Genomic DNA, 25,737 nt, shown 5'->3' on the forward strand with positions numbered 1-25,737 from the left:
AGGGATCAGATCAGCAGCCTAACCGCCCTCAGCCCTGCCGAGATCCCCACCTCGTAAACGGACCGACTGCATCCCCCCCCAGGAGCATCACCCACCCTCAGACCTCAAGCAGCAGGTTGGGAGACGCAGTATTTTGGTGGAGGGGGACAGGACACGGGACACAGAGGGTGCTGGCGCAGCTGAGAGCACGAGCGCACCGTGCACGGTGTGGAGCTGGGGCTCACCCATGCGCGTCTGCCTTCGCAGCTCCGCTCCGCGGTTCTGGGCCAACGTCATCTCAGGAAAAGCGGGGCAGAGCCACGGAGGGGGCTGTCACCTCCCCAGCTTCTCCCCAGACAGCAGCGGGCGAGCAATGAGCGCCCGGGCGCAACCCAGGCGGTGGCCAGCAGCGCTGGGAGGGCCTTTCCCATGCCGGAGTCCCCCGGCATGCCGGCTGACCCAGCTCCTGCTTCTCCCTCCCCTACTCCTCCCACGCGCCCAGGGACACCTACAGTTGTTGAGGAAGAGCAGCACGGCAAATCCCAGCGTCGAGGTGGCCAGGAGGATGAGGCAAATGTTGCACGGGATCATAAAATATCGCACCACCAAGGAGACCTTGTGCTGGTACATCCGGTCCCGCTCCAAGGCCCCCGGCGCCATGGGGTACTGGCAAGCCGTCATGCTCGGCCGTCGCGCTGCGGGCCAAAGCTCAACCACTGCCGACCCATCCAAGGCAGAGCAGCCGCAAGGCTCACATGGATCCCTCTTCCCCACTCCCCGGTCGTCTTCAGCAGCCACAAGACCTAAGTTTTCCCAGAGGTTCCCATCCTCCGCTCGCGGGAGGGCAGGGTGGGCCAGGGGGACCTTCAGGAGCAAGAGTTGGTCCCCACATCTGCCATCTCAGGGGCACAAGCCTAGGGATCAGGTCCGAGCCCGCTCCAGAGGAACACGCACAGTCCTGAGCTCAGCAATTCCTCTTCCAGCCCGGGAGGTGTCAATCCACACCTGCCCGCAAGAAAGAAAACCAAACAACCCCAGGCAAAAGTGCTGAGAGCTCAAGTTCCGCGGCCGAGCCCACCGGAATGGGGACAAGCTGCTACCAGCGTGGGAACAGCACCGGCACCAAGACACGACGGCTCCTGAGAGCAGGGCTGGGATGGGGACGGCGCGAGGGGTGCCGACATGGGACCCCTCTCGGGCTCGCAGCGGCGGCACGGTCCGTATCCGCTCGGCAGAGATGGGAGGGGAGGTCTCGCCGTCCCAGCAGCGTGCTGCTGCCTCTCGGCTCCGCGCTCGGACTCGCTCCAGGAACGCTGAGCTTCCTCCGCTACACACGCGTCTCCTCCGGAGCCGACAATCCCACGTTCGCTGGCTTCTGACCCTCCGGGGTAAATCCTCGCAGCCCAAAGATGCCGCTCAGTTGGCCCACGCCCCGGGCGAGGCCAGACGGTCTCCTTTCCGCGCCGAGGCTTCCTTCACAGCCGCTGCACATCCGTCCCCGCTCGCCTCCGCTTTTCTCCGGGGCAGCCGGTGCGCGGTCCTCCCTCGTCGCCGTCCCTCCTCAAGCGAGCCGGGTGCCGGTTCTCCAGCACCCTCCCAACCTTCCGATGAGTGAGAAGGGATCGCAACGCCGCCGCTTCTCCTCGGTGGGCTGCAGCCTCGCAGACCTCGCCGGCGAAGAGCAAAGGTGCCCACCACGGACACGGTCACGGCGGTGACCGGGACAGACCAGCTCCCGTCCTCACGCCGCTGGGACATGCCAGTCCTTCCCGGAGAGATTCCAACTCCCCGCGGAGCTCGGCATGGAGAGACGGAGGAGACGCGAGCGATGGCAGCGGGAGCGGTGACCGCCTTGGGTGGGTGCGTGGGTGGGTGGGCGCGTGGGTGGGCGTGCAGCTCACAGACCTAATTCCGGCAGCCAAGATTTCACCCCACGCGTGGTAAAAAAAAAAAAAAAAAAAAAAAAAAAAAAAAGGGGGCCGAGCAGCATCAGACAACAGAGCAAGGAGGGGAAAAAAGGAAAAAAAAAAAAAAAAAAGGCAAAAAGCCCCAACCCCCCCACCCCCAGCAACCGCCCGAGCGCCCGCCCCCCGCCCTGAAGTTTCCCCGCCCCACACCCCCCCCACTTTGGCGGCGGCGGGTCCGACCCCCAAAAAGCGAGGAGGGGGGGAAGCAGCGAGCCCCTCCCGAGCGCTCCGGCGGCGACAAAGGGGAGGGGAAGGCGAAGGGGGCGGCGCGGCTGCCGCAGACAAAGAGCAGCAGGAGCGGGGGGGGGGGGGGGGGGGGGTTGTCGCGCTGCCATGACCCCCCCTTCCCCCCGGGACATATGTGCAGGCGGGGGGGGGGGGGAAAACACACCAGCTCCCGCCCACCCAGCCCACGGATTGGGGAGGAAGCCCACTCGAGATGCTGAGAGGAGGAGGAGGAGGAAAAACTCCTCACGCTTCCCCCCCCCAGCATCTTCCCCACGCGGGGGTCGCGGAGCGGGGTGAGACCCCCACAGCAGGCAAAGCCACGCAAGGAGCAGCCCCCAGATCTGGTTTTCTAGGATATTTATTCCAGATGGAAGGAAGCACACCTGCACATCCCCATGGATTGGGGGCAGCTCCCCCACCCAAAACACCCAGGCTGCAGCTGCAGGGACCCAGCTGGAACTGGGACCCAGTGGGTGCTCTGGGTCCGTGCTGGTGCTGCCAGAGCATCAGCTGGACCAGGGAGGAGGGAAAAGAAGAGGAGCTGGGACACAGATGGACCTGCGCCACTCCCTGCCTTGCCCACCCGGGTATTCCTGCCCTCGGGAAGCCAGAAGACTCTGGTCACTGCTTTCCTTGGGCAGGAGGCTGCCAGCAAGGACAGGATGGGGTTTAGTGGACACGGTGGTGTTGGGCTGATGGTTGGACTTGATGATCTTGGAGGTCTTTTCCAACCTTCAGGATTCCATGGTTCTATGAAAGCGGCCAAGAGGAGAGCCAGGCTGAACACCAGAGGGAGGTCACAGCCAAGAGATAAATTTCTTAACTTCAGGTCCAGCGACAGGGTGGGAGCAGGGCAGCCCCGCTGCGGCCCGAGCACTCCCAAAGGCGGCGATACCTGGTGCCCACCAGACCTCCCCTCTGCTCCTGCTCTCCACAGCACCTCTCCAGGCTGAAGCCCAGTTTCTGGTGAGACAACGTCCCTGGTGAAAGACACAGCTCCTGGCAAGCCCTTCTTCTGCCCACAGCACCACGACCCACTGGTTTGTTTCTAAGGCACCACGGCTCATAACAAACAGCCTGAGCTCTTCCTCACCATGGAGGAAGAAAGCTCTGGAGACAATGAACAAAACCCAGCAAGAGGAAGATCCTCCGGTTACAGAGCCACCTGCCCCACGGCTCGGCAGCGCTCTCCTCTCCTCTCCCATGGGGACAGCCGGGTGCCACGGCTCCATGCAAGGCTGGGGGGACTGCACAGCCCCTCTCTTCCCCAGGTGCCGGCTGGACGGCAGCATTCCCACCGCCTCCAGAAGGCAGTAACAACCCAAGACGGGAGAACAAACCTCGCTGGCGGCACGTACCTCTGCCTGCCCCTCCCTCCATCACCTTGGCAATTCACCTGGAGCCCGAGGGACGCAAACGCTAAAGCTGAATCCACCCACTCTCCCCTCCGGCGGGGAGATGCGGAGGAGGCTGGGTGGTCCTTCAGCAGGGCATCTCAGGCACCACCATCACCTCGCGGGATCGGCACAAGCGGCCCTACCACAACGCCAAGCTGCTCCTCTCCGCTGGAGACGCGGGCTGGGAGCATCCTGGGGGTCCCAGCACCGCAGGTGCAACTTGCCAAGAGCAGCACAGGGAAGAAGGAAAACGAAGGGAGGAAAGAAATCCAAGTCACGTCCCAGGCGTTGCTCCTCTTTAAACCTGCGTCGCTCCCTCCGCTCCCCAGGGACTCGCAGAACACCACCCCAGCTTGCTGCGAGGCACGGGCTGCATCCTAACCACCCTGCCAGGCGCCGAGCCCACGGGAGCAGGGTGCCTGATGGCCTCACGTCCAAGCAGTAAGGCAGATCAGCGTGCGCCCCGGGAGCCGTTCTCCTCCCAATACGCGCCGGGGCTGCAAAAAGCCCCCGAGAGCCCAAGTGCTACAGAGAACACTCCGCCAAGCCGTCTCTCCCAAGAGGAACCCATCCCTGGAGACCACTCACCAGCAAAGCCCTCTGCCAGGCAGAACACTGACGATCGGGGTGGAAAAGGGCTCCTCAACCATCAGCAGAGGCCAGGGGCTGCCTCCTGGGACACGGCACAACACCCCTCCCTTCACCAGGGACGCACTGTGAGGACTGGCCGACCAAGTCAGAGCACCCTGGCATCTGGATGGAGACCCCCAACCTTCCCGCACATGGAGCCCCCCACCCCTCCAACCCAGTATTTTTCCCCTCAAAGAGTAAGCTCAAGTCCCTGCCAGTGCTGCCCAATTTCCAGTACCCTCCCCAGCTACCTGGGAATTTCTGGAGCACCACACAAGAAGCCAAAACCTTCCCAAGAAGTGAGTAGGGTGCTCGGCCAGCTTGGTCTGGTCCTGCATCCTTCCGCTCTGCTCCGGGACACAGGTGCCAAACTCCTGCCCGACGGCTTCACCGGGGCACCGCCGTGCTGACGCGGGCCCAGCGGCACCTCCGTCCCCTCCTGGCCTGCTCCACACTCCCGCTCCTCCGGCAGGGCTGCGGAGCCACGCTCCCCCGGCAATCCCAGCACACGCGGGCTAAGGCCAAAGGCTGGGCTTCGAACAAAAACAGGAAAAAAAGGGAAGCGAGGACATTTGCATCCTCCTGCGCGCATGTTTACACATGCAAGTCAGCCAGCGCACAGTCCTCCCTTTCTTCCCAGGTCTGCAAGGGCTCTGTCCCCTCCAGGAATTTGAGGGCCGCTTTTAGGGGCGGCTCTGAACGGCCTCCGCGTCCTGGGGGAGGCAGGTTCGAACCCTAGCATGGGCAGATTGGCTCGTCACCCTCTTGGGAAAGACAAAGCACTTTGCAGTCTTTCAGATGAGGCTTTATAATGAGAAGAGCCACTGGCACTGGGGAGACGTCACACTAGCCTGGTCCATCCGTGTGGGTCATCCTTTTTGTCCGTTATCCCCCCTTCCCCAGAGCTGGCTGCATGCAGACCCCCCCTGTACAGCTACGGCTTTTCAAAAACGTCCCCACATCCTTTTGCGCCAGGACACACGCGCGTGAGCCAAATGCACTCGAGACACAGGGAGAGCTCGGCTTCCCCGGTACCTCTGGCTCAGTCCGCACTGGGACAGCCCCGGGCAGAGCGGACCAGTCCCTCAGCCACGCCGAGGCTCCGGCGCAGTCCATCATCCCCGCACACCGGCGCTGATGGCATTTCTCCCTTCCCCTCCTCCTTGGGACTGGAAGCAGCCTGGCTAAGGCTGCAGGTGTTCGGAGGAGGGCCAGCGAGAGGCAGAAAGTCACCGCATCTGCCAGGAAAGAAGAGGGAAGGACGGGGGACAGCGGGCCAATTTAACACCCTCAGCCGCAGCTGCTGCTCCTCCACTCCAGGCAAGAGAACATTATCTTTGAGCTCATCCATATTCCCCTCTGCCCAGTATTCTAAATGGAAGCGTTCACCGCATTAAGGCCCGCGTGCGGTCACCAGCCAGTTTAAAGCCTGATGCCGTTAATGGGTTTATTTCTGGGCTTTCACAGCGAGGACGACGCAGCTGCTGCCAAAACGCTGCAGCCAGGCAGAAGGGGCTGGGCTGGGGGCAGCCGGCTGTGCTTGGCGTGGCCGGACGGTAGCTTTATCCTCTAGCTTCGGAAGCACGGAGGTGGCAGGAGACGTTTATTCCATCCCGGGGGTCTGGGCAGGGATCTGCCACATCGGTGCTGGCAGCGGCACGACCCACGCACGCTGCCCCACATCTCTGCGCTGACCTCAGATGGGGGATGCTCACAGGCGCCTTGTGGGACCCCGCACCCTTGAGCCACCAGAAGAGAAAACACCAGCAGGAGAAACCAGTTCCATTCCCTGCACATTTCTGCCTACCAGATTTCAGATACCGGCCTGCGACACCAAAAATAAAATCAGTGCTGCTTTGGGATCTGACTGACAGCTGTCAATCTCTCCCTCCTCACCAAGCTGGAGACCTCACAGAAGCCCCCAGCTCCTGCTGTTGCCAGGCTGATTCCCCACCTGGCTCCCTTCTCGTTAATCCTGTTTGGCAGGGAGCTAATTGGGATTTATCTGACAGCACCCAATGCCTAGAGAGCCGTTCTGTGCTTCCTCCAGGGAGGAGGAGGAGGAGGGAGAGCCTGCAGAAGGCGTTTGCACATTCTCCCTTCCCCATCCCCTCCTGCAGTTTTACAGGCTAATTACCAGAGCAGGAGGGGGAGAAAGTGGGGATTTTAATTATTTCATTTAACACTTGGCAGGACCCAGCTTGACTCCTGCTGAGGAGCGCCTGGAAATAAAGAGCTTTTAAACCCCATCAATGGGAGACGGGGGAGCGGCTGCGGGAGACGGGGCCGGGGTGGACCGGGGTGTTAATTCACACCGTTCCCAATAAACAGCGATTTCGGGCAGCCTTGGACAAGAAGTGCCCGGCTGCCTCCTCTGAAGGGGGGGGGGGGTTCCCCCAATTAATGACTCTGCCCCGAAACAGACCCTTCCTACCACGCAACGCTGGCCCGCGCAGCTGTTTTCCAGATGTGCTTCGGGATGCCTGAGCCACGGAGCAGGCCACACGCGGGGGACACGGGTCGCCGTCTCCCAGCACCGCGGGCCCTTCGCCGCGCTGGTGGGCTGCACGCCCCAGCCTGCGCACGTTAACGGCTGTTTCCCCACACAGTTTGCAGGTTCCAAATGATGCAGCCGGGCTCGCACCCGCACCCCCGCAAGGACTTTCCAAACCCAGGCACCGTGTGAGGGATTTCACGCCTCCGCGGCTCTCAGGACATCCCCACTGTGCCGTCAGGATGCCGCTCTCCGCAGGACTTGCATCCAGGAGCGATGCTGGAAACAGCGGCCAAGGTGACGCTGGGACAAAGGCCCCTCGACCCCGTCCCCCTGCACTCTCCCGATGCTCCTGGGGTGTTTGGGACGGGATGCGCGCAGCAGTGAAATCCCAACCCCGCTGCCTCCCAGGCTGCCTGTCTGCAGCCCTCGGCTCTTCCGGCGAGCTCGCACTGCCATCTGCCGCTCTCGCGCTGCGAGAAACTCGCTCGGGCTGAGAGCTGAGGGGAGAAGGAGAAACGCGAGCCCACGGCATCTCCACTGGCACGGGACGGAGGGGATGACGTTAGAGCAACACGAGGATGAGAAGGAAGAGAGGCCTCTCCCTTGCTGGGGGACAAACAGACCTTTCAAATGCTTCAGGTTGCCCCAAACTTACACTACCCTGTGGCTTCTGTTTCTCCGAGACAGCATCAACTCCTCCCCACCAGTGGAAGAGCCTTGTTTGAGCACTGGAGTGCCTGAGGGTGACTCGTCCGAGCCTTCAGCCTCTCTACGCGCTGCTTGCATGGGCTGAGCCGCAAGACGTCACTTCTGCCAACCCTCTCCCAAACAGACACCAGTTGCTTGGCAAGCTGATGGGAAGTTGCTCATCTGCAAGGGGGTGTGAGGATCAGCTGGGGGTGCAGCGTTCCTCAAGGATATGATAACATGGCGGGGGGTGCAAATAGGGCAAACCAGTAGAAAACAAACGATGAAACAAAGCTACAGCACATTTCCGGAGCAAACAGCCAGCAGGCTAAAATTAGCCTGTATCCCTGGCGCTCTGGGTACCTTCCCACCGAGAAAGCAGCTGTCACCGGAGCGCTTCCAAACAACGAACAACATCCTTCGGTACCAGGGGTGGGTACGCCTCACGCTGGGGCTGTCCAAAAGTTACATCAGCAGAGCCCAACTGGTGAGCAAACACATCACACCAGTGAGAACCAGGCACGCGGAGAGCACGAAAGCAGTGGTACCCCACCAGAACACCTCAGCTCCTTCCAGTCGCAGCAGGGCGACGCAAGAATGGCCAACACGTACTCTGCGCCACGGCGAGAGGAAGCACAGAATTCATAGAAGGGTTTGGGTTGGAAGGGACCTTTAAAGCCCATCCAGTCCAACCCCCCTGCCAGGAGCAGGGACATCTCCAACCGGATCAGGTTGCTCAGAGCCCCGGCCAACCTGGCCTGGAATGTTTCCAGGGATGGGGCATCCACCGCCTCTCTGGGCAACCTGGGCCAGTGCTCCACCACCATCAGCGTAAAAAAATATTTCCTAATATCCAATCTAAATCTTTCAAAAAATTTTGAAAGCATCCATGCGCCGTGCCAGCCGTATGAAGCGCTGCAGGCAGAGGGAGGGCTGGGAGCAATATTCAGGAAAAGGCTTAGTGGAAGGCTACCACGCTAGAAAGCCGAAGCCGGACGCTGTGCCACAGGGCAGCCACCTCCCAGCAGCCAGGGCTCCACAGCGGGTTGTCCCCGGATCAGCCGGATGCCCCGCTCTGCTCCCAACCCTGGGCCGGGAGCCGAGCGCTCTCGCTGCACCTCTCCCGCTCCAGCCACAAGAAATCCCGCGCCGGCTGGGAACGACACCCGCGCCCGCAAGCACCGCGGCTCCGCGTCATCTACTGAGGCAGGGCACGTGGCTCTGAGACCGGCACTCGGTCGTGGCCGTGGCCGGCACCCACCGCAGACGAGAGCGTCAGCCCTGGGCCCCGGTCCAAGCCGCCTGGCACAGCAGAGCTGTGTTTAACCGCTTCCCGTAAAGCGGATAAACCACAAGAGCCGCGGAGCGGCGCAAGACGGGCCTCCTGGGAACGCGCAGAGCCAGACCCACCAGCGCGGCGAGAGGCAGAGGCGGCAGCGTCGTCCCCTCCCGCCAGCCCATCGCCCGGATCCGCAGCGGCAGTGCTCGGGCAAACCCAGTGCCAGCTGCGTCCGTGGGAAGAGCAAAGCCCCCCCCTCGAGCTACGCAGTGAGGTGAAAAGAGGAAAGGAGAAAGGAAACACAGCCAGCAAAAAAAAAAAAAATGCGTGCTTGAACGTGCCCTTGAGGAGGGCAGCTTGAGTTGGATTGGGAAGGCAAGGAGAGCCGCAAGATCCTACGGGATGGAGCGGAAGGGAAGGGACACCGTCTGACCAACTATGATCCTGCCCGGAGGTGTTGCGGAGGGGCTGGCACGTTGGATGGGGACCACGGCAAGGGGCAGCCCCGGGAAGCCAGCCCCTAATTCTCCTGCTCACCCGCTGTCTGGGAGAGACGAAAGCGGGCAGCATCCAGCCATCGCGCTGTCAGCCACGCACAGCCCAAAACAAAATATTTGCGCCAGCGTGGCAAGCAGCGAACGGCACCCAGCAGCAGGACACAACACTCTCCTGCTCGGAAACGCGCAGAACTCCGTTTCTGCATCTCGGGGCCGAGGCTTGGGAAGCAGGAGCCGGCAGGGGATGCTGTCGGCTCGGATACCTTCGCTCCTTCCTCCTCCTCGACCCAGAGAGTCCCCGGGTCCAGGCCAGGAGTGGGCGGCTTTCAATAAAACTTTTATGTCCCTCTGTTCCCTTCTCCAGCGCCTTTGCGGCAAGGGCATGCTTCCAAGCAAACCCTCAGCCAACACCCCCCCGATCTGCACAATACAATCTATATATTACGCATAACGGGGGGCACAAAACGGGGAGGAAACACAGCAGCAAGAGCTTTAAACAGCTCACCAGCCACAGCCGGTCCAGCCCTGGCATAACTCTTTTTTTTTTTTTTTTTTTTCGGTTCAGCGGGGTTCGACAGAAGCAGCCCCAGCGCCCGGAGCAAGGTGGCCACAGCTCCGTCCCGCCCCGTGTCCCACCGCAAAGCCAGCTGCTCGTCCTGAACCGCCAGCCCCCAACCACACGCCAAACGCCTTCCTTACGCCCCGTATCCACTGCCACCAAACAAAGGAGCTGGGATGCCGGGATGCCCGGCGTCAGGGATGAAGGGGAAGCGGGCACCCAGCCAGCCTGCAGCTGCGTACGCCGCGCACCCTTCCCTCGCCCGCTCTGGGCTGCTCCCGTCAGCCAGGGCACACGCTGGGTTTGTTTTAATGTCTGCGATTCACGGTTTAAAACAACGGCCCGTGCGGATGAGAGCTGAGGAGGGGATGAGGCGCTGCTGACAGGGCGCAGGGGGGACAGGAACATCTTAGGGGCTTCGGCCGCGTCCACACTTTACCCACGTTTGCCAGAGGGATGCCCAGAATTGTGCGTGGCGTGTTTGTCCCGCATCCGCAGCTCCACCGCTCAGCCAGGACGGGGGGCACACACAGCATCCGTCCTCCTTCATTAACGACATCAGGCGCCACAAAACCCCCAAACCGGCTCAACAAGCAAACCTCTCCAGTTTACCTCCAGTATGAGCTGGGACAGCCCCCCCCCCCCATCCCAGGCAGCTGGTGAAGATGAGAGGCTGAGGATGGAGTCGGACATGAGAGAAGCGCTGGGCATCCTTAGATCACAGTTTCGCACCCGCGGCGCTCCAGAGGCGCGGTGCCGCAGCAGCCGCCGCTTCCTTTGCGCGAGGACCATAGCCATCCAGTAGAGCCCAGGTAACAACGGCAGGCTGGGCAGCTCCATCTGGGCATCTCCAAACTGTGATCTAAAAGCAATAGATCCCTTCGCGGTGGGTGCACGCTCCGCAGCCAAGAGGCCGCGGGGATGGGCGTGCTCGTGCCCACCTCCAGAAGGTTTCTATTGCTCCAGCACATCCTGGGTGGATGGAAGAATGAGACGGACTAGCCAGTGAGTCTAATGGTGGATGGAAATAAAAATGGTAATTTTTTTTGCATGACGCACCACCACTTACCAGCAAGAAGCTTCCTATGTTCTTTAGAAAGCAGGGGAGAAAAAGGAGAGAACAAAAAGGTTAGAAACAAGAAAACAGACGGCTAACCCAAAGCTTTTCTGCCCTCCCTCAAGCCCCCCTCCAATGCTCCACCATCACCACCACCTGGAACGGCTTCCATCCAACTCTTCCAGCCCTTTCCAGGCAGCATCGGGCACTAGCTCCCAGACCACCCCAGAAGATCATGGCTGGGTTACTGGCCTTCTATTGATTGAAACATGTTTTCATCGCACAACGGGCTCCCAAACATGCAGATAGCCAGAAAACAGCAGGATCTTGACGTTACTGATGATGTTGCACGCTGCAACAGCCTAAATCACGCACGGCAAAACAAGGGAGAAACAGAGAGCCCCAAAACACTAAATATGTGTGAACGACAACAACGAAAACCCCATCAGGAACATCAGGCACGCTGAATTAGCTACCACAGTTGATTTGACCCACGAAGAAGCCTGCACTCCCCTCCTTACGAGGACAGCTAAAGGAGATCCTGGAGAACCCAACAAGTGCAGCCAAAGACTCAGAAGCCAACACGCCTCAGCTGCTAAACTTCGTGGATTACCTTCCCAATAGATGATTTTCTGAAACTAAACTCACAATTTGGAAGCGTCTGGCACCTAAGCCTGGAGCTATCCACAGCCACGCCGGCTTCCAAACACAGGCTACCAAGGATGAGATGTTTCCCATCCAACTCAGAGGGGCACATCCTCTACCACCGCAGCCCGAAACGTCCTACAAATGCATCACCTGGGCTGGAGCTACTGTTGAAGTCTAGGAAACCAGACCGCAAGATGAAACAAGGTCCCAGTCCCCACCACGCACCATGAAAGAGAAGGTTACCAGTCAAACAGCTGAGCATTTTAATAGTTGTTCTCGAGCACAGCTTATTTATCTGCAAGCAACCTACGGCCGTATGGAAGTCCTGTAACCATTATAGCACTCGTTCTAGATGCCTGTGGAAATCGGAGCTGTCCTCACAGCCAGCTCCGTGTCCCATCAGGACATGGGTATCTTCCCAGTGTGAAACACAACTCTTAACCCCTCTTTTCCATCCCACCCAGACCACTCTGCCTCCTCCTAGAGAGCCAAGGGCAGGGTGGAGGTTGGAAGCTGGAGCACGTGGTGCTTCTCAGGTGCTTTTCTCAGGCTGGACTCAAGGGCTGCGGAACAAGGAGAGACACGGAGCCCCCGGAAGCACGGCCAGACGCGTGGGATGCAAGGAAGGGAGGTGGGCGACTTCCCAGGGAAAGGGAGCGTGCTGGGCCACGCAGAAGAGGAAACGGAGGAAGGCGAGGATGCAGCTGGAATGGAGACCCTCACATGTCACCCTGGTACCCGGGCCGAGGGGCACCGAGGCCTCCCCCCGCGCGCCACGTTAGCAGCGGCACCCACAATGGGCTGCGGGGCGCGGGTAACGCGACGCTGTGAAGAGTCCTGACAGCTCGCTGCGACTATTACCAGGGGAAAAACAAAGTGAGCATTGAGGGCTGGAGACGGCCCCGTGCCAAGGAAGTGACGCGCAGCCCTCTCTCCGTTGGCGACCGGGAGCACACGCTGCTATACGCTGCTGGGAGACGCCAGGAAGAAAGGAAGAGGGAGGAAAAACAGCTGAAAAATATCCCAGAGCAGCACGCTTATTTGGGGATTTTAATTTATAAAAAGAGGAAGAAAACCAGAAACGAAAGCCGAGACGCCACGGCCAGCTCTGGTGCAGACGAAATACGAGTGTCCGGCTGCGGGACTGCAGCGTTCCCTCCGTTCCCTTTGCCCCGATGCTGCTAAATTAAAGTTACGTGGATTGCGCCATCTCCATCACGTCACCTGGCAGAAGGGACGGCTCTGGACAGCACAGTCCATCCCCTCTCCCTCTCCTCTCCTGGGCAGCGGCAGGAGAGCCCCTTCTGACAAAGGGGCTTCAGACACAGAAGCCCTGGGGACGCCGCGGGGAGCAGAGCGCGGGCAGGCATCAGGTGCCACATGTTTTGGGGGACACTCCCGTTGAGCAGGGGAAGCCTCATGTCCCCTGCCATCACCGCGCAGGCGTAAAGCAGCTCAGCCCGGTCACGGCAGCAGCCACCCGCATGCCACGCTGCGTCACGCGGCGTTTACTGCGCGCGCAGCGCTTCTCGTCACCGCATCGCGTTCGCAGCAGCCGGGTCCCTCGGCCGCCGGTACGAGCGGCGCAGACCTGGCACCCCGTCGCTCCGTCGCGGTCCGGCCCGCGTCACCCCACGCACACAGGACAAGTGACATGGCCAAGGCCACTGAGGGAGAAACCGTGGCAGAGGGATGCAGCGCGCACAGAGCAGAGGTGGAGCTGGAAGCAGAACATTCCATTTCCTGTGTGCCAAAGCACGGAATTCCCAAAGCAGCACCTTTTTTTGTTTGTTTTTTTTTTTTTAAGGTACCTGCAGCTGGAGAGTGGAGACCCCCGGGTCCAGCCGGGGCTTTGTGCTGGGTAATGAAATGCCGCTGCCTGCTCCGAAGCTTTCATATGCAGATACCAAAACCTGATGTTCGTACCAGCAGCTGCTTTTCAGAGGCAGGGGAAAACCAGAAGGAGCGAGATGGCAACAAAGAGAAGATGAAGTTGCCTGGCCAAGACCCCCGCAGAGCTGCCAGCTTCAGTGCTGCAGCCCTCAAGAAACGGGAAATGCAGCTTCGTAGCACCGGGATGAAGGACACGAGTGCTGCTCCAGGCCCAAATCCCACCGGGCTGCAGAACAATGGGGATGAAGGTCGGGTGGAGAAAAGGGCCAGCGTCCCCTGGAAGCACTGCTAGCTCTAGGTTACAGGTGGGGAAGAGTCTCAGAAGGGTTAAAGGACTTGAGATGGACCCAGTGGGGCTGACGTCCCCACAGCAAGACTCAACGCTTGACCCCTTGGAGCCAGAAGTCGCCTGTGACTCACGGAGGCCAGCCTGGACCGCTCTTCTGCTCAGCAACAGCCGCCCGCCCACGCAGCGATGCTCCAGCGCCAACGCCGCCGGCCGGAGCCCCGGCCGGCCCAGCATCTCCCCACACACACTGACCGGGGAGCTCCCGCCCCGCCGCTCCCGCTCCTTCTTCCGAAGGCTCGGGAGATCGCGCCGGTCTGGGGGCGCGCACGCGTTCTCCCCCTTGTTTTTAGAACAAAAGCGCAATTGAGACGGGCAACCCCAGAGCCTGACCCGCCTTTCAACTCCAGCAAATTTCACTGGGCTTTGGTTTTCCCCCTCGTCGTGCTGCGGCTCAGCGAGGCAGCTGTTCACATCAGGAAGGGGAAAATAAGTTTTTTTGCTCTATATTAAATAAAACAAAAAAGAAAGTGCAGCAGGAGGCTCTGTTCCAAGGTCAAGCACTTGACAGCGGAAAGATTTCCTGGATGCTTGGAGCACGGAATACACCCGAGCTTTGCGGAGAAGCGACGCGGAGCAGGAAGCTGGTGCTCGTGCTGTGCGCGGGGAGCGGAGGCCAGGCGTGCAGCCACGGCTGGAACAAAGCAGACCCACCTCTCGGGAGCACCCAGTACGTGCTTTTTGGCTCAATCCAGCCAGGGGCTGAGCCACTACGTCACGAGGAGTGGCACATCTGAGAAACCACATGCGACTTGGAAAAGTCACCCGACGCAGCTGTTGCAAGGCCGGCACTATCTCCTGCCTAACAGCTCAGCTCCGGAGATGCTCGGCCAACGTGCATCCCAGACTATTTTCTAGCCATGAGGTGAATCATCCTCTAGGAAAACCCTTCTGGGAGATCCCGACCTGAAGCAGCAGCCCTGTCAGTTTGCCTTGCAGAAGAAAACCGCTAAGGGGCCAGGAGGGATCTCTGATGGATCCCAGGAACCTGACAGCACCGTGTTTTTCTTCGCCCTTGCACTAACACTCTTGATAAGCCTGCCAGCGAGCTCCAGGTTGGACCGTCTCATTCCCAAGGAAACCAGCCAAGGGTTCCCACGCCATCTTCCCGCTGCTCGGTGCACAAAAGCAACCCAGACTTCCTGAAATCCCTCTCTCCCTGACCCTCCCCACTGTTTCTCTGCATCCTGCTCCAAGACCACGCTCCGGACTGAGATAACAAGGCACTCGGCTGCCAAAACCAGCAGCCAGAGGGGCCTGGGATCCGCGCAAATCCACGCTCGAACAAAGACCTGATCCGAACGGTCAGGAGCCGGAGATGAAACCCTGCGGCTCGGGCTTACCTAATCCAGCGTGGGATCTCCGGAAGAGCTCGGGGACCGGGAAGCAAGGTCCCGCTGAAAGCCAGGGCCGCCCAGGGACCCGTCTCCCAGCCGCGGCGGGCAGGGAGGGCCGGGAGGGAGCCAGCGCCCCGCCGCACCTTCCGTATCCAGCGACGGAGACGAGCGGTCGGAGAGAGCCAGGACCGCCGGAGACCGCTTCCGTCAATTTAACATTAACTCCCTACACAAACAAATGAAACCCAAGCAATCGCACGCTAAAAAAAAAAAAAGAAAATGTCTCCATTTTCTTTGCCGTTGGCACTTAATTTGGAAATTTTCTTAAGTCTGGGGCAACCAGCCGTCCCCGCTCTTGTAAATTACACACTAATTAAACACATTACGCTCGCTCTCAAAAACATATCAATCAATTGGCATGCGATCAGCCTCCAATAATTGCTGCCGCTGAAATTTCAGCCTCCCCGGAGAGGTGCAGTTCCGCGCGTTAATTGTTCAGGTTTGGCAAGCGAGGTGGGAGCTAACGAGACGGGAGCTAACGAGCAGCCCCAACTGCCACCTTGGGAAGAGGGTGCTGCTGGAGGGAGAAGAGGAGGCAGGGATTTTCCCACCTTCCTCCATTCCCAAGCTCTGAAGAACAGTCCCCAAAAAACACAGCCAGAATTGAAACCAGATGTGTAGGAAGTGTCTCATTAGCAATAATTGCTTTGCAAGGATTTGAGGTTTCCCCTCTGTGCCACCACCAAACACGCCTTTAAGAAGCGGCTGCGGGTTGGGTACCAGGACGCGCTGGTTGCGGGGGGCGAGGGGGGAGGAAAAAACCCACAGGGCAGAGTCTCTCCTACACTAACATTTTTATTGAAGCCGGGGAAAGTTTACTTAGACCGGGGCTGGCTGCAGGCATCAGCCTGCCGAGCGGCAAAGGATCACCGCTCCAGCAGATTAAGCTGAGGAAAAAGAAAAAAAAAAAAGCAAAAAAAAAAAAAAAGGCAACTCAGCATCTCCAACCCTCTTTCTCGAGTGCGGCTCATCACAGCCAAATGATTCGTGAAATAGCCTCATGATTAGCTCCCTTGCACCCTCCCTGCTTTCAGAAGGGGGAAAACAGGCACGAGACGCTCCAGGAGCTCGTCTCCTTCCCCACAACTCAAGGCTGATTAGAGGGATCTGGCAGGGACTCTGGGCTTGCCATACCCAGCCATCTCTGCTCGTCATTTCACCCGCGGCGTGATTTTCCTTGGATTACAGGGCTGGACCCGTAACGAAAGCCAAAGGCACAAATAAGAACAGGTCAGTCCGGTCTCTGCACAGAACCGCAGTGCTGTCTCTGTTCCCAAATCAAGAGGGACAGCCCAAATCAAGGCAGGACAGCCACGAGCCACCTCAGGGGCTGGACAAGACCCGAGACCCCCTCTGCTCAGCCCCTGTCCCCTCTGAGTCCCTGTGGCATCCAGAGTCGTTATTTTCTCCGCGCCCCATCAGGTGACAACTTCCCCCCTACTCATTTTCCCAAGCCATCCCTTTGTTCCCGTGCTGGATTTCAGCTTGACCGAATAAAAGCGCAGGCGGAATCTCTGTTTTATAGCAGACTACCTTCACAACTCTGCCCCTCCCGCACCCCACGCAGCGCTAGCTGTGACCCCGCCGCAGAAACGGAGGGGAGGGGAGAGCATGCCCAGCTCGACCACGCTGCTGCCCTCCGCCGCTGGAGTCACACCTGCCAGGGACCTGTGGTTTATTATCTCGAGATAAAAAAAAAAAACAAACCCTGGGGAGCAGCACCTCGTGCTCCGAGCCCGCACCAGAATCACCTCCTGACGCATCCCTCTGCTTTGGGAGGTGATCTGGGAGGGAAGCACTTCATCACCTCGCCGGAGAACGATGGGCAAGTCCACGCTCCCCTCAATTTCCCTGTCCCAAGCGCCAGTCCCTACAAGCGGGGTCGTGTGAGGGACCCCAGTTCCAGCCGGGATGTACCCCCTTACCACAAGACCATTATTTCCTCCCCCGGAATTTCTTTCTCCAGACAAAGGAGCCAGTCTTCACCAGACACAAACCGACTGTAACAGCCACCCCCAGGGACAGGGTGGAAGAGCGATTCGAATGTCAAAGGAGGAGCGGGCACCCCCATTATTTTTGGTGAGACGAGCATAATTGAAAGCCTGCAAACCTCCCGTATTCCTCGGGCTCCTTTCTCCCGTCCCTCCAGCGCGCCGTATCCCCGCTCCCCTCCCCGGCACAGCTCAGATCGCGGTCTCCAGGGCTGAGACAATAGCTGCTTATGTTCTAAACCAGCCCAGATTTCTGGGAAGAGAGCCAGGCCTGGCAGCTCTCAGCAGCGGGGAATAAAAGCCGTGTTTGTGCTACGGAGCCCCTCCGCACCAGTGGGGCACCCTCAAAGGGAGGCAAGGCATCGGCCTGCCGGGGATCCGAAACAGGAACGTGGACAGATGCCCCGGGCTTAGCGAGAGGAGAGCGAGGGAGAGCGCAGGACCAAGAAGCGCCTTGTTCAAAGCGGCGAGCTGCGAACCGGCAACAAGCAAAACCCTTGGGCACGGGCGGGTGGAGAGCATCCCCCTTCCAAGAGCAGAGAGAGCCAAGACAGCAGCGCATCAGGCTGCAGAAACCGGTGGGAATTGAGGATGCTCTGAACACCGGGGCCATGCAAAGCAGGAGGCAGGGTCATGGCAGAGCACGGGCACGGTCCCACCAAGAGCGAGCTGCATTTTGGCAGGGCCCATCACGAACAACAGGGATCTCTCTCTGCACCTCTATACTGTGTCCAGTTCTGGAGCCCCCAACATAAGAAGGACATGGACCAGTTGGAGAAGGTCCAGAGGAGGCCATGAAGATGATCAGAGGGCTGGGGCACCTCTGCTGTGAGGCCAGGCTGGGAGAGCTGGGGCTGTTCAGCCTGGAGAAGAGGAGGCTCCAGGGAGACCTTACAGCGGCCTCCCAGTGCCCAAAGGGGGCTGCAGGGAAGGTGGGGAGAGACTCTTCAGGAGGGCCTGCTGTGATGGGATGAGGGGTGATGGTTTCAAAACAGAAGGAGGCAGATTCAGACTGGATATAGGGAGGAAATTTTTTACACTGAGGGCGGTGGAGCACTGGAACAGGTTGCCCAGAGAGATGGTGGATGCCCCATCCCAGGTTGGATGAGGCTCTGAGCAACCTGATCTGGTTGGAGATGTCCCCGCTCCTTGCAGGGGGGTTGGACTGGGTGGCCTCTAACACTCCCTTCCAACCCAAACCATTCTGTGATTCTATGATCTCATTTCTCAGACCAGGACTTCCCAGTCAGGCAATTTTCTGGGTTAAGCAGCAAGTGCAGCCATCATCCTGCAACCCCATCAGCTGCCCAGTACGGGTACCATGCCCCACGTCCTTCATCGCACAGCCCCACCGGGCTCTTTTGGTACCTTTACCATGCCCCAGGCAGTACATAAGCCATTTCCTGATATCCTTCCTCAACACTGCTGTCAGACGGAATAACCAACACCAGTGTCTTTAAAATGTCCATGTTCCACTGCAGCGGAACAAAATGCAAATCAATTAATTTAAAAAAAAAAAAAAATTAAAAAAAAAAAATCAAACTGGCCTCTTATTTTCCTTTCTTTTTACGAAGCGTTAAAGTTGCTTTTCGACTCTCCTGAATAATTAAAGTTAACATGAAAATTTAAAGTCTTTCAAGATGTCATTAAAATTCATTCTCTTTCCCTTTGGAGAATTGTCATTGCCAGAGACCCACGTAGGGCAGACAGCACAAGCAGCAGCCTCCGTTCACTGCATTTAACTCTGTTCTCTCTGGCAAAAGAAAATTCCCTCTTAATTGTTTAACGGAGACCCCGAAATAACACCCTTCACTGCTCCTCATCCTCAGCCCTCTAATCCCATTCCCACCTGATTCCAGCGCAAATCCTGCCTTTACCCCACCGCCTTCGACCCACAGCGACCCTAGGGCAGAAAACCTAAGACAAAAGCAATATTTGTACAAATACATCTTTTTAAATTGCAAGACTCCAAGCTGTCTTTGAAAGGCCAAAACGTGCCTCCTCTGAGCATCTGCAGCGCAGGAGGGGCGGCCCTCGGGTGGGCCGTCAGATAATCAAGGAAAACAGCACAGACCAGAAAAAAAATTAAAGGCTGGAGCCGGTGGTAGTGCTCTTAAAAATGACGCTGAGGCCATCGAACCCCATCGGGCTTTTCTGTGACAGCTGTTTACCAGCACCCTCAACGGCTGCCAGCCCTTCCCAGGCGCGGCTCTCCAGAGGCTGCGCAGAAATTCCTCCTAAAATCAGGTTTCCTCCTAAAAATCACAGACTGGAGGCACTGTTACCAATTAAGTGTCGTAACCCTCAACGAAGCTCTCCTAATTTAGCCCACTTGACCAACTGACCCTGACGATTTTGAACAGCCTCTATAAATCCCCTTGATCTTCGCCGCAGTCGAACCCGTGCGGGGTTCGTTCCCAGGAGGGAAGTTACCAGGGAGCGAGGATGCTGTGCTCGCGCTGACCATTAACCTCACGCTTTCCTTTTAAGCACAAGATGACCCTCTTCTCCTCTCAGTAAAGGAACAAACAGGCACTTCAGAGCAGACGTACGCTCCCAAAAAAAACTCCCAGCAGCAACACTGGCGCTGAGCGTTCGCTTTTCCACGCGCTCCTTCTTGTCTATGGGCATTAAGTCCTAGCAGGAAGCTGAGGAAGCCAAAATTTGTTTTGTCTGTTTGTTATTTTTTTTTTAATACATTTAAAATTGAACAGAGAAGAAAGGTTCAATCCATCTACAAGGGATGTCTGGTGTGGGTCCCAGTCACGCAGTGGGAATGTGGCACCATCAAGAGAAGCCAGCCTTCTCACCTTTCCTAGGATGGAAAGCATCACTGCCCACTCTGGCTGCTGGTCCAGAGACGCAGGAAAAAGACATCCCCCCACTTTAAAGCATTCCAGGTATCCTCATCTCCATCTTCCTGACCCTCCCCAGCCACCGCTGCCGCGCCAGACAATTGATACGCAGACACAGCCCATCCCGCTTCTGCAAAAATGGAAGTTTTATTCACACCCCTCTAACAACAAGGAGAAAGGGGCAGAGGCAGCTTCTCTTGTGGCAGCGGGCAAGCGGGACAAGCTCTTCCCAACCCCTCTGCACCCCTGCCACCTGCACAGGATTGGTCCTCCACGTTGAGAAGCCTCCAGGCACCCACAGATGCTGTGGGCTGGGCTAGCGACTTTTAAAGGTCCCTTTTTGACTATTAAAGGTCCCTTCCAACCCTAACTACTCCATAATTCTATGATTTGACTGCCCAGGCACAGGTTGACCCCGGTAACCAGCCCCCCACGCACAAGCACGCTGCTCCCTTGAAGACGCACGTTCCCATCACACAAGGCGTCCTTGTGTGTCGAGCCCAAACGCGTCCCAGCCTCCCCTGTCCCGCTTCCAGTCCAAGAAAGGGGAGAAAATGCCGTTCTTACCTAGTAATGAATAATCCGGAATCCACGTGGGAGAGGACAGCACATGCAAAAGGAAAAAAAAAAAAAAAAGTAAGAGGAGAAACAGTTGGTCAGACCAGAGTAAACTCTGCCCACGGATTTGCCCCACTCCTCCCCGGGCAGCACAGGCTGGTTCCACTGGCCGTGGGGAAAATCTCACCGGAGCTGGTGCTCAGCCGGCCCCCGGGTCCCACTCCTCACCCCCGACACGAGAGGTTGCCCACCCCGCTCTCGCTCAGCCGTGGAAGCCCGTAGCCCCGCTCAAGAGCGGCCAACCGCACTGCAGAGCATCACCCCTCACCCGTCCCGACTCCGGGCCGGAGAGACAGCGCGGATCAAAGCCTCAGGAAGAACAGCCTGGATAAAAGCAAGGGAGAAACCCTGAGCAGATCCGCAGGGATTCCGGCAGAAGGCAGATAAGCCTTATCAGCGGCGCAGAGGACAGCAGAGTTCCCAGTTCCTGCTGCGCTGCTGAGAACCCAACAACTCCATTAGCACCTCTGCAACCTGCCCACAATGTCTGTTCCATACCACAGCCAAGCCTCTCTTCCCCTCTGGCAAGGGATATACCCAAAATATTCCACGAGGGGAACACACAACTACCACGCACGTCGTATTCCGCAGTCCCCTCCGAGGGCTGGGATCAGGCGGGCAAAGCTCGGGAGAGCTGAGGGAACCAACAAACCACAATCGACTGGAGGAGCTGAAAGCGAGAAACTACCGCTGGCCCGCGCTGCGTCAGTCTCATTTCCTAATGGATTTTAATCTCCTAGTTGGGCTGCAGCAGCGCTCCCAGAACAGGGACAGGGTTCTGCAGCTGAAGTCACCTGGATGGCTCAGGAAAACGCCAGGCAAGGAGCCAGGGCTGGAAAAGTGACAATGGAGGAGGACTTAGACCTGCGCTTGCTGACCCTGCCCTAGCCCTGAATACAGCAGCTACAAACCCCAAGGGGTTCGGAAGCAGAAGCGGCACAAACCCGGATTAACCCTCCTCTTGAGGACGGCAAGACCTGGGATCCCCAAACAGCCTGGAAAACACCACACCAGTAGACCCTTCCACGTGTTTAACCGAAGGGCCAAGGCACAGACTGGCCCTGCCGATCTCTCCTCACAGCTCCGACTGCCCGGGCAGGGAGCTGAGACTGAAGGGCAAGTCAGAGGCACTCCAAAATTCCCTTGGGATCAGCAGAGCGGACAGTACAGACAGACTGGGAAAGCAGGTAGAAACGACACCGACGTAAGCCGCCTGGAAGGGGTTCGGGAGCCGCGGGCTGGGGTAAAGCAGAGTCGCATACCCACGGCGCATACCCTGGCTCCCGAAACGAGGGAGCGGGCATCTCTCCCAAAAGCGGGGAGGCCAAAAGGGCAGCGAGAGCCCAGCGGAGCCGGGGAACAGCGGCAACCAGCTGCTGCCAACGCTCCAGCCGGCGAGGGTTGCCAAGGCTGCTGGGCTCTGTATTTGCAGCAACAACCTTTGAAGTCAGGGCAGAGGAATGCGGCCCGCTCCTCTCTGCCAAGGCAGCGCAGGAGGGACCGCACTCCCCCAGCCACCTACCTGCCGCCGAGCCTGGGACCCTCCCCGCGGGGCGCGGGACGCGGTGGGGGGTCCGCGCTCCATCCCGCCTTCAGCAGGGCGGAAGGACCACGTCGCCACCACAAAGCATCTCGTCCTCCAAGCGCGAGGAGCCAGAGGATGGTGCCCACCAGCCTGGCCGTGTCACATCCCACGGCACCAGGCGACGGCTCTCCCAGCTCCAGCCCCCCCATTTCCGCATCCTGAAGCTGCTCTGCCAACCCCTTTTCCTGGGGAGGGAGCCTGCTGCACACATCCCTTACTGACTGAGGCCATAGACTCCCCCCCGAGAAAATTCCGAGAAATTTTGGGTGTTGACTCCCACGTAGGCAATTTTTTTTTCCCCCGTAAACAATTATTCCTGTATTTGGACACCCCCGTAGCACAGTCAGACCATCTGTCTGAACTGCAGGGCTGTTAACGGGCGTTAAACTGCCATCAGCTGCAGATGCGGAGCTAGCGCCAGGATTCCTTTGAAACAACCACCGAACCCCCCGAAACACACGCACGCAAGCTCAGACGTGGTCGAAACTGAACCGGCAGAGCCAATTATCTGTCCCCCACGGACATTAAGCGCCATGCAGACCCCACAGCCCGTGACTTGGCCCGTCCCGTTGACCAAAACTCCCCCAGAGCGAAGCCAATGGGTTCCCATGGGAGCTGGGAGCAGCGTCCAGCGCAACGCCCAGATCGCCCACGTCGTCCGCAGGCGTGATTCCTCCAACCGGTCAGCGTTACGGCGGCCGGTTTCCAGCCCTGCTCCGAGGCAAAGAATGTAACGCGCTAAGATGTTAAGACGTGCAAGATTTACTGCGCCGGGAAAGCCTTTAATCTGAGGCAGGCTCCAAGCAAGTGCCAGCTCCTTTCAACTCTGTCCTCGTGTGAGCTGCTAGAGGACCGGCTGTCGCTCGGGAGGAGCGTGGCGGCGAGGGTCGCGCTTACGAGACGCAGCGGTGCAGATTCCCGGCCCCACCAACTGCTCCGGGGCTGCCGGTCAAGTACACACGCTGAGACGGAACGTTATCTCACGTCCCATGGCGCGGGCACCGCGACGCGTGGAGAGACGGGGACGTGCCGTCACGAGCCGCGCGCGGGCTGGGCGCTGGGAAACCGCTTCTGCCAAGGAGCCTGGGCTGCACGCTTGTGTGAAACGCAAGCGATGGGCCACACGGAGATCAGCCTGCCTGGCAGAGGAGGGAGCAGAGCCCCAGAGCGGTCCCCAGGCCCCTCCGCATGGCGCCCCACTAAAGCGACGGTGATGGTGCATCCTTCCTCTGCAGGTCCCACCAACGTCATGTGCATCCCCAGTGCCCTTCCACAGCCGCTGCGGCATCCTTCATCCTCCTCCCAAAGGATGCTCCCAAACCTCCCCTTCCCGCACCTGGGGTTGCAAGAAGCAAGTGGGGTCTCCCACATGAACCCCCAGTACCCCCATTCCTCCCACCAGGCCAGAGGTGGCCGGATCCACTCTCCCCCTGCACAGAGGGACCCGCGGCGATGGGGAAGGGCCCGTCCCCTGCAGCTGAGAGTCCTTGCAAATTTGCACGCATGGGGTCAGAGCGCAGACCTCTGCAGCTGTGAGGGAAAAGCGGAGCAAAAGGCACAGAATATGTGTGAAGGAGCCAGCCCGCCACCGGACTCCGCTAAGGAAACAGAAGCCTCGGAGGCGTATTTTCTCTTATTGTGACAGATGCAACGGCCCCAGGGTCCCTGGGGGCTGGAGGCTCGCTGGTTGGGTTCACAGGGCAGGGGCTCCAGCCCACGTGGCTGCTTCCCCCTTCATCCCCCAGCAGAAAGACACCGACGCGCTCCGGGGACCGATTTCCGGAGGCAGCGCTTCACCGAAGGGTTCCCACGCTTTGGCTGGGACGCCCGACATCCTCGCTTTGGGGAAGAAGAAAGCATTCGCCTATCGCACACTCCGCTTTCTGAGGAGGCGGCGTAACGCAGCACACACAGCTCCCTTCGGGCACGCGAGAGCCCAGCGCTCCCAGCGCCGCCGCCAGCCATCCCCACCAAGCGCGACGCTCCCGGAGAGCGAGGTCGGGCTCTGCAGGAAGGCAAGGACGCTGGCACGCTTGCCAAGGTGACAACTGCCAACTCGGGCATGGCCACTGCCCCTCTGGGTGGGAGGGCAGGCAGCGTAGCCGTGAACGGCAAGGCAGGAGATGGGCATAAAGATGTCCTCCTGCCTTCAGCAGTGGTCCAGGTGCCATCTTAAAGCATCTTTCTCCACCACTTTCCTGTAGGATGGGTTGTAAAACCCTACGCTCCCACTGGCATGGCTGTTCCCAGAACCACACCTCTAAGCAGAGGACGCTTCCAGCTTTTCCAAGGCTATGCGTCGCCATCCCCGCACCCTTGACCCACAGCCGGCTTTTCTCCCACCACTCCTGCCCCGCTCCCTTCTGCCTCCGCGGCGTTCAAATCCAGATGCCACAAGCAGAGCCGCGCGACGGGACGTCACGGAAAGCATCGCTCGCAGCCTCGAGGGAGCCAGGTTGTGCTTCCACAAAACCTTCGCAGTGCCTAGAAAAAATTCCCTTGGGCAAAGAAAGTGCAAGTCCAGCTGGTTAGGAGTCTAACCGAGCGCTGTCTGGGAGAAATTATCAGTCTAGAGAAACAATTCCAGCCTGGGTTTCTTTAGATTCCCTCCTGCCTGCTTCAGTGCCTGGGAACTGGGTCCCAGCCAGCGGCACTGAGCTCAGCAGGCAAAGGTTCTCAAGAGCCAGAGGAGCATGAAGGAGATCAGCTGGTGTCAGTAGGAAGCTGGGGACGAAGGCAGAGTTCAGGAGGAATTCAGCAGACACGCCTCCCTAGCTTGAATCCAAAGCAGAGATGCTCCCAGGCACAGTTTCATCTGCTAACAGCTCTCCGAGCTATTTCCACCCACCATCGGCTTCACTTTCCCTCGCAAATGGAAGGGGCTTGTTCTGTCCAAACCAATTTGCCTACGCTGCTGTGAAACCCCGCTGAAAACAGACGAACTCCCAGTGCCTTACCCCAAAGAGCACTGGGGATCTGTATTTGTGCCTGGGATTGCCACAACCCACGTGCAGAACCTTGCACTTGGCCTTGTTGAACTTCATGAGGTTCTCGTGGACCCAGCTCTCCAACCTGTCAAGGTCCCTCTGGATGGCAGGAGCGCAGTTGCACAGCCTGAGCCTGGGCTGCCACGGGGAGCACATCTCATCCCGGCCCGGGAAAAAGACCGAGAGGGTGGCAGGTGAACCTCAGCCAGCAGATCCAAGAAGAACGCCTGCCCGCGGGTGAGGCGTGGAGAGGCAGGGATCCAAGCCCGTCTGCACCACCAGCCGTCGTTCACCGCCCCAGTCAGCCCAAACAGAGCCCCATCTCCTCTCCAGCGATGGGAACGCCACTGCCAAGCCCGGCTGCTGGACCAGCCCGGGGCTGTAAGACCGTCTGAGGTTTCACCGTCCATCCCTCGCCATCCAGGCAGCACCTCAGAAGCTGGGAGAAACTCTCCAGCCCAGCGCCGCACAACTGCTGGGACCAGCACCAGCTTCTCCCCACGCTGGTGAGCAGCCCTCACTGAGGGAGCCCAAAACAAACCAGTGAAAGCAGCAAATCCCTTTGACACGGGCTCTAAACTCAAACGTTCTTTTTTTCCTGTTTGCTAGAGCCACTTCTGGAGGCAGAAGCTTCTCACAT

At 59.0% G+C, this 25,737-nt stretch overlaps 1 protein-coding gene across 5 annotated transcripts in view; it reads right to left on the reverse strand.

Moving 5' to 3' along the window:
• AGRN (agrin) overlaps positions 1-25,737 on the reverse strand; it is a 99,604-nt gene that overhangs the window by 53,697 nt on the left and 20,170 nt on the right. For 2 of the 5 annotated variants that reach the window (XM_086764548.1, XM_086764549.1), the window contains exon 3: positions 10,790-10,810. The exons of 2 other annotated variants lie outside the window; for them this stretch is intronic. In XM_086764548.1, the coding sequence (XP_086620674.1) occupies positions 10,790-10,810 (21 nt within the window). Of the gene's footprint in view, positions 1-491; positions 638-10,789; positions 10,811-25,737 lie in introns of those variants that run through there. One more of the 5 variants, XM_086764551.1, reaches the window with a different exon arrangement.

Source organism: Chlamydotis macqueenii, chromosome 21 (assembly GCF_036417535.1).
Source record: "Chlamydotis macqueenii isolate bChlMac1 chromosome 21, bChlMac1.mat, whole genome shotgun sequence".
Taxonomy (NCBI): Eukaryota; Metazoa; Chordata; class Aves; order Otidiformes; family Otididae; genus Chlamydotis; species Chlamydotis macqueenii.